Raw genomic sequence first — 8,634 nt, 5'->3', positions numbered from 1 at the left:
ATCCTGATAATTAATCAAATATGTTTTAATCAGTGATGTCGAGAAAACCCACTTGTAGAGAAATATACATGTAAAAACGGCTCGTTTGGGTTGAGAAAATATTTTACATAGAAGAGCGAACAACGTTTCGACCTTCTTCGGTTATCGTCAGGTTCACAAAGAAAGAGGTAACTGACCGGAAGCTGACCACATGTTTGGAAGGGGTTGTGTAACCGAGTGTCGGAATGTAGAGGGCGGTGTTAGATGTTTGAATATATAATTTTATTTATTATATTAATATAGATATAAAGGCGTTCCCTTTATATTGGTTTATTTTGGGTTTAAGTTGTTGTATAAGTAAGGCTTCTTTAATTTTGCATTTGTTTATATTTGTTTCTTTATTTAGTATTTGAGTGTTTTCTATGGTTATGTTGTGTTTATTTGACTTGTAGTGTTCGAAAACGTGTGAAGGTGACTTTTTATGTTCTTTGAATCTGGTTTCCAATTTTCTACTTGTTTTTCCAATATAGAAGTCGTGGCAGTTATCACATTGTATTTTATAAATAATGTTGGTGTGGCGTTTGTCAGCGTAGTTTTTACATAGTATAGACCTCAGTTTTGTGCCTGGTTTTTGAATAAATTTGGTATTAACTGGAATGTCATATTTTGTTACTAGTTTTTGCCAAATGTTGGTTATTTGTCTGCTGATGTCGGGAATATATGGTATGCAGCAGTATATGGTTTCGTGATTTTTTGATTCGCGAGATATATTTACTTTTGTTGGTTGATTTTGCTATATCTCACGATAGTCAGGATAACTTTGTAGGAAGAGGTGGCGGTTGGGATACTTTGTTATTCCCTTTCAACACAAAGATTATAATGTAATTACATGTGTTTAACATTATTAATTAATAAACGGTTATTAATTAAAGAAGTTTCTCACGGGCCGGAAGTTGTACAGGTCAAACTGGAAAGTTCGTAAAACTAAAGAAACATCTCTTCATATCAGCCTTATGGTGGCTGTAGGATTATGAACTTCATACGAATTTATGAATGATTGCAAAGATTGCGGCCATTTTTGTATTGTATTCTCCCATAGAAAGAGTTATATCATAGCAGATGTAAAGGACGTTTGTGTCATCCCCTCATACCGTATATTTCGATATAAAAATTTGAAGTTTTCTTTTGTGTGTAAGGACTTGGCGCCATCTATAGATGTAGTTCACGATAATTTGGATTAAAAAAAACAACAAATGCACAATAACAGTAATAACAACATTAGCATTCTCTTATTCCACACAATCATCCCACAAAAATTGAGACTGGCAAGTGACCTACATAACAAACACTCAGATGTTCGTACTTTACGTCTATAGGAAAAGAAACAACAATATGTACATACAGAAAAGATCAATGGCCAGGATCTATGCGTGTATAAAAATGTTAACAGTCCTGTAACAAAAAGGCGCAACGGAGCTTCATTCTAAAAGATGATTTACTTTCATGAATTATACATTATAATACAAGTATCGTGATTACGAAAATATATAAAGCGCAATCAATCATTTGCAAAGTCGACCCACACACAGTTGCATTTTCTTGAGAACGGACTGTTTGAAAAAAGTTACGTCTTTAACAATTTTTTTATACACAAGCCATTACACTGGTAATACTAAATTTGCTGCAGCATATTTTTATCTATATTTGTGAAAGGAATAAAACTGATACAATAGTGTGCTGTCTGTAAAACAGCTGAACCGATGCACATGCATACTAGGTACAGCGTACTTGTTTTCTACACGCACGTCGATCTCAACCGTTTATAAAGCACCTGTTCAAGACCACTCTCTGAATGGTTTTGGTGCAAGTGTCAACAAACCTTGTTGCTCTAGTATGTTCCTAATATATATACAGTTGTACTTGGATATTTCACCAAACCAAGTTTACATCTTCATATTATTTTGATGAATCTGTATAAAAATGTTGGTTGTTACACAAAAAGCTACATTATGGGCTCTGTGCTCTGCCCACTACAGGTATCAAAAGCGATTCTTAGCGTTGCAAGTCTAAGCCTGGAAACTTACCACTGAGTAACTTAGAGATATAAAAATGTAAACTTGTTCTTCCACAGAGAGTTTAAATATATTTCAATACAACTAAACCGTTAATAAATTATCTTTTAAACACACTACCATTTCTCTTAATCTAACTGGATACGTTTTATCTTGTTTACTACAATTTTAACTTGTGTAACTTCATCTTTTACATATGTTATCAATATCGAATATAATACAAAATTTTCGTACACTTATGCAAGTTTTTGTTACACCTAGCGGCATTGTTTCCAACTATCTATTCACATCACATAATAATCAACCCCAAAGTACAAAACTGTAAAACTTGTACTAATAAAAAAAAACTTTAAGGTACACAAATGCTTTGCAGCAATACAGATTTATGCTCATTACATCAAATATAATTTTACAATAATGCTGTGCATGGTTTTGCTCTGGCCATTTTCTCATCAACCTGTTGAATACAATAAGCCTACCAGGCTATTCTGCTCACATCTATTTGAGTAATAACTGACTAATGTAAAACTAATTATAAAATCTGCTTAAATTTTCACAGAAGTAAGCTTTTACTAATGCTTGAAGTTTTAAATTATGTATAATTATATAGAATGGAAGTCTTAGTTTTCAAAGAATGTTTATTTAATGCTTTGACAAAGGACTTCATCTTGACCATTTGGTTTAAGCTTTCAGAACAGTAAACATTACATATTATTGCATGAAAAAAAAACTTTTCAAAGCCATCATCTGTAAAAAACGCATTCCACAAAAGTTAAAAATTATTTGAGAAACGTAATTATATAACACTATTCAGGTTCAATAAACTCCTACAACACACACTTATCCACCTTGACATAAACTCTTCAATCACAGACAATAAAAAAAAAACACTTTGACTATCCTCTTTTTATTCTTTCCAAACAATTGCTTAAACCTTTCAAACTCTTAACAACCTTCACTTTAATCAGTTATGAAAAAAATATTTACACAACAGGCATAATCAGCTACAAAAAAAAATATTACCACAATGCTAAAAGATGCCTATATCCATTATCCACAGCTACTGCTTTGTACGACAAGCAGCAATTAACACAGTTCCACTTACTTTTTTACAACAAGATCACTCTTTCAGCACATCTAGTGTTATGATAACAAATATTAATACTTTTTAACTAAACTAAACTTCTCTGAGTACTTCAAACAATAGGCAAGCAATATATTAAAACAATAATGTTACACGGAATAATGTACAATTAACAGCAGTATCTTAACAGAAATATTACTTTCCAATAATCAGTACACATTGTAAATGCATGATGTTACATAAACTATCCAAAGTTTTGTATTACTGTACCAAAACATATTTTTACACTTAAATTTTAAAACAAGATGTGTAAAAGCAACCACAAACTTCTGCTTCAGTCTAATCAATGCAAAAAAGAAAGTACTGTTCACTTACAGAAATAGACTGAACACAATATTCATGGTTACTGTTACTTCAAAAATGTTGTAAAGGGGGAAGAAAAAAATAAGGAAAGTACGTAATCTTGTAACACCAATTACTACCACATGTGCTTTCAAAAGTGCCAAGGTGTTTTAAAAAATGTAGCTGTTAATTACTTATGCACTAAATCATTAAGTGATGTGATAAAACAACTATTGAGAAGATACCACTATTATTTTCTAGAATATGTTACTCCTGGAATGTACCAAAGCATGTGAATAAACACTATTGTAAATGTGTATCAGTCATTTTGCAAAACACGTCACCTTTCCATTTAAAAACATAATTCCTTGTGAAGTTCTAAACTTTAAAATAAAAATTCCTGATCCTTAGTGAAAACCTTAGGATCACAGCACACTTTCCTAATGTAATCTCAAAACACAATTTTTTACTGTAACTTTAGTAGTTACATTATCAATTTTATCCTTAGAAAAAGGACTGAGGTTCATATTACAATCTGTAATTTTAATGAAGTCATACATCACAAAATGCAATTTTTATTTTTTAAACTGGATCTAACTAAAGCTTTCAGACTTCACACAAAACAAAATAATCCACATTCACCATCAATGTTGAGACTCAACTAATTGTTTTATGCTGTTTGCATGCAATACACAAGTTCATACAGTACATCATGACTCATCTTTAATATTTTCTAGTTCCAATGCAATTGTAAAACATCAAATTCTAAAACATAGTGAAAAACAACAATAAAGGTCATCTCTCTTTACATTTGCTATTTTTCTTTAGAAACAGATTCAGCCAGAAATTCAATACTCTATTGAATAATGAACAAAACATTCAGGAAAAGCTAAAAGTACCTATGTAAAATAAATTTAACCCTATTTTTCATTTGATACCCTAATCATTAAACATAGCCCAAATAAACATTGTCATAAACTCCAGTGTCAACTGGGTTAAAAATACTGGCATATTAGAAAGTATAGTGTATTTCACAAACACAGCAACAAAAAAAAAAGAAAGAAAAAAGACTTAAATAATACAAGGCTATGTTTTAGATATAGGACTGATTTCACGCTTCAGAGATGTTGGTGACTGCATTTTGTTTCATAAAATTGTGTATAAAAAAGCTCTCAAAATCATAAAACAGACAAAAAATACAGATTATTTGTCTTAAAACTTATTCTCTCTTCCAAAAGCAAATAAACTATTATATACAATTATTGTACAATGTCATGCAATAAACTTTTATTGAAAAGAATCTAAAAGACAAGCAGGGACAGTACAACTAATATTAGTGCTAGTTCTTTAAATATCTGTCACTAGTAGCCTACCACCTTATTATTTATTATATGTAGCATCTTTCAGCAGTAGTTTGAAACTGACTTTGATATTCAATACAACGGTTAAACTTTCTGATATTTTGTATGGTAAACCATTTAGCTTCAAATTGTAGCTACTGTGCGAGTTTTCCAATGTTTTCCACTTAGAAAGAAAATGAATTCTTGAAATTACATGAAAGATGAAGCTTCTTTTTCCATTTAATTACTTGTGTGGGGCATATAACAAACATTTCTTATTGAAACTCTTTCAAACACAAGATGCTAAGTTCAGAATCACATGCATGTCAAGAGGGTCCACATTTAATACAAGAGGAGACTGCAACTGCTAACTCTAGCCAGTGCATACTGCTACATTTACATGAATACAACAATAGTTAATACCTAATAATATAAATACTGTAAATTTAATGCTTAGCAACACAGAATAAAAGAAGCAATACTTTTGTGATTAAGTTTTGCATCTAAGAGCAACAACAAAATTTTAAGCAGATGTTTTTATAAAATATTCAAACTTAGCATTATCTTTGAAACAATCCAGTAACCATTTATTCCATTACTTCACTGACTGATAACTAAAAGATAAATGATAACTTTTAACTAAAAAAAATTGTTAATTTGTTATATTTTCACCACACCTGTTCATTTGTCTTTTACCATAGTTACTTGGTGTGTACTGAAAAAGCAAAATATAGTAATACTGTAAAAAAATTATCAAAATATAACATGTAACATTCTAGGAGGACAAAATACAACTATTTATACAAGTTATCTTAATATTTGTAAATTAAATCTATATTTTTCCAGTTGTAATTCACTCTTTAATGGATAAGAAAGATGTAAATAATGATTTGTGAAGTTGTTCAAAATAGCTGTAAAATATTAAAAATTAGTAGATTAAAAATACATATATCAACACAACACAAAACAAAAGGAACTGATACTTGAACAATTTTTGCTAATTAATATACAGATAGAACTGTACAATATAACACAGTATGAAATAATAATTTTAGAATCAATTTAAATAGAAACTCACATGTACTTAATATCTTGTGACTGAGTTAGGGTAATACAGTATCTTAGTTACAAAAACACTAAATATCTAAATGATAGCCACTTTTTAGATCAGAACAACATATTGTCATTAGTTGCTACAATGACAACTAAACAAATTGCAAAAATTAACTGATCCTGTTTCAAATGTTTGAATGTACTTAAGTCTGGATTCTACTTCCATTTATTCCATTACTTCACTGACTGATAACTAAAAAATAAATGATAACTTTTAACTAAAAAAAATTGTTAATTTGTTATATTTTCACCACACCTGTTCATTTGTCTTTTACCATAGTTACTTGGTGTGTACTGAAAAAGCAAACATTTTCAAATGTTTGAATGTACTTAAGTCTGGATTCTACTTCAAAGATTCGCAAACACGTATAAAATCCACGTGTATCATCCACCTATGGCAACACAATCAATATGTTGTCAAAAAAGACAAATGCAACTTGACACTGAAGACTTATGTACCATATCCATTCTTAATCATCTTATAATTTTAATATTCCATCATTGGAAGACAGTTTTGAAATGATTTAATTAATATCAAATTTATGATAGCCCAAACTTTTCAAAGAATTATGAAACTATGAACCAGAAAATTAAGTACAGCACTAAAATACTATAAAATAAGCTATTGCAAGTTTCCTATATAAAAAATGTTTCAGTAACAGTTTTTCATGAAAATCACAGTCATACCTCCATATGGAAACTTAACTACAGATACTGTAAGGTTAAATTTATTGTATTGAAAACATAGGTAACAATTACCATTTTCATTTTTATAAAATATTCAAACTTAGCATTATCTTTGAAACAATCCAGTAACCATTTATTCCATTACTTCACTGACTGATAACTAAAAAATAAATGATAACTTGTAACTAAAAAAAATTGTTAATTTGTTATATTTTCACCACACCTATTCATTTGTCTTTTACCATAGTTACTTGGTGTGTACTGAAAAAGCAAAATATAGTAATACTGTAAAAAAATTATCAAAATATAACATGTAACATTCTAAGTGTCTACAAGTTAAAATTAAAGTTGCAAGACTTGGCACCCTTTCTTTGGAACGACATTTGATACTAATACTAACAACGTTTCTGTTACAGTGGTAGCACAACCTCAATACCAAAGTTAAAGTATCTTCTACACTGGCAATATAAATACATATCCTTATCCTTACTAAAAACAGGTGCCTTATCTCATTTATATTACTCATATAAAGTGATTCTTCTACAGAAAATATTTTACACTTGGGTTAATGTTGGGAAGCAAGGTAATATATCTCTTCAAATATCTCTGTACTGTACATTATAATAAAAAGAAAGGTAAATTATTCTGTTTTTAGCATGGTGTAAAGTAAAACATTTTAACCTACACAAAAACAAAAGAACAAATTATAGTTCATTTTTAAAATACTGGTAGGCAGGACACTTAACAAAACTCTGAAGTTTCTTTTCTACAAAACACGTTCTGAATTTTATTTTAAGAAGATAAATTTTTTGATCTGTCTTTTTATATAGCTTTAAAAACTTTTAATTGTAAAACAAAAACTTACCTGCTTCTCTACAAGAAGTGAAAGTAAAAAAAAAAATTACTTTAGTAAAGAAAGATATCAGTTGCCTTATTACTGACTAAGAAAAATTTCAGTAATGTAAAAAGAAAATAGTTTTAACATTATAATATAAAACTTTGGATCAAACTTAGTGTACATTTTCTTCAGAAACAAGTACAAATTACAATGAAGTACAAAGATGTTTTTAAACAAATGCATTTTGAAGTTAAACCAGTTTTGCTTCATTGAAACTATCCATAAGGTATTTATCACACAATATCTGATCTCTATACAGCTATCCCTGTGATATGTATACACTACAAATTTATGGCTGGTAAATATTTATTTACTATCAACTGCAATAAGCTGAATGTGTTTAAAGTACCTCCACTTATAGGTAAATTTCAAGGCAAGTTGTTTACATTGAAATTAAGTGGAATATGATGATTATCAAAATGATCAATGTGCTTCAATGAATTCCCAAGATTCTATTCTATTCAATGCAATCTTGAAATAATTTCTTAACACAAGTTTCATGTGCAGCCACTGCAACATACAGTCAACTTCAACATTTAACCAATGCTCAGATATTTCTAGTTAATCAAGAGCTTTACACCTGGAATGAAAAAGCCAATCTGAGATCATTTAACCAAGTAAAGCCCACATGAATTCACTCATTCTTGTATTCCAAAACACAAGATGTGCATTTCACGTGAAATCACTCTCATTTATGTTCAAGGCACAATCACCTGAAAATGTTATAAAGTATTAATAACAGCTGGTATTTTTGTAAAATCATGTTATATACAAACAAGTTGTTCCATGTCTCTTTGTTTCACGTGGTTATATCTGCACAATTTTGGAGAGTAACGACACTAATTTGCTTACAATATATGGTTTTCCATTAGCTCAAGCTCAAATGACATTTTTCAAAAACCCACATGTTCTGCAGCATGGGTTGGTCGTATATTTTCTTGCTTTCGTCTTTGACTTCTACGAACAGCATCAGCTCTCCTATATGGTTTATTTTTCAAGTCTGAAAAGCAAATTATTGGTGAGAAGAAAAGTAATAAATCTACTTTACAACTGTAAAAGTAAACATTAAAAACTTGCACCAAAACTCTTGTTCCTTAATTACCTTCAACAACTGACCTT

At 29.8% G+C, this 8,634-nt stretch overlaps 1 protein-coding gene across 7 annotated transcripts in view; it reads right to left on the bottom strand.

Moving 5' to 3' along the window:
* Positions 1-1,456: 1,456 nt before the first annotated feature.
* LOC143230338 (formin-like protein) overlaps positions 1,457-8,634 on the bottom strand; it is a 119,880-nt gene continuing 112,702 nt past the window's right edge. For all 7 annotated transcript variants that reach the window (XM_076463734.1, XM_076463733.1, XM_076463739.1 and 4 more), the window contains one exon: positions 1,457-8,515. In XM_076463734.1, the coding sequence (XP_076319849.1) occupies positions 8,409-8,515 (107 nt within the window). In that variant the 3' untranslated portion in view covers positions 1,457-8,408. The remainder of the gene's footprint in view (positions 8,516-8,634) is intronic.

The sequence above is a fragment of the Tachypleus tridentatus genome, chromosome 10 (genome assembly GCF_004210375.1).
Source record: "Tachypleus tridentatus isolate NWPU-2018 chromosome 10, ASM421037v1, whole genome shotgun sequence".
NCBI lineage: Eukaryota > Metazoa > Arthropoda > Merostomata > Xiphosura > Limulidae > Tachypleus > Tachypleus tridentatus.
This window is presented reverse-complemented; position numbering and strand designations above follow the sequence as displayed.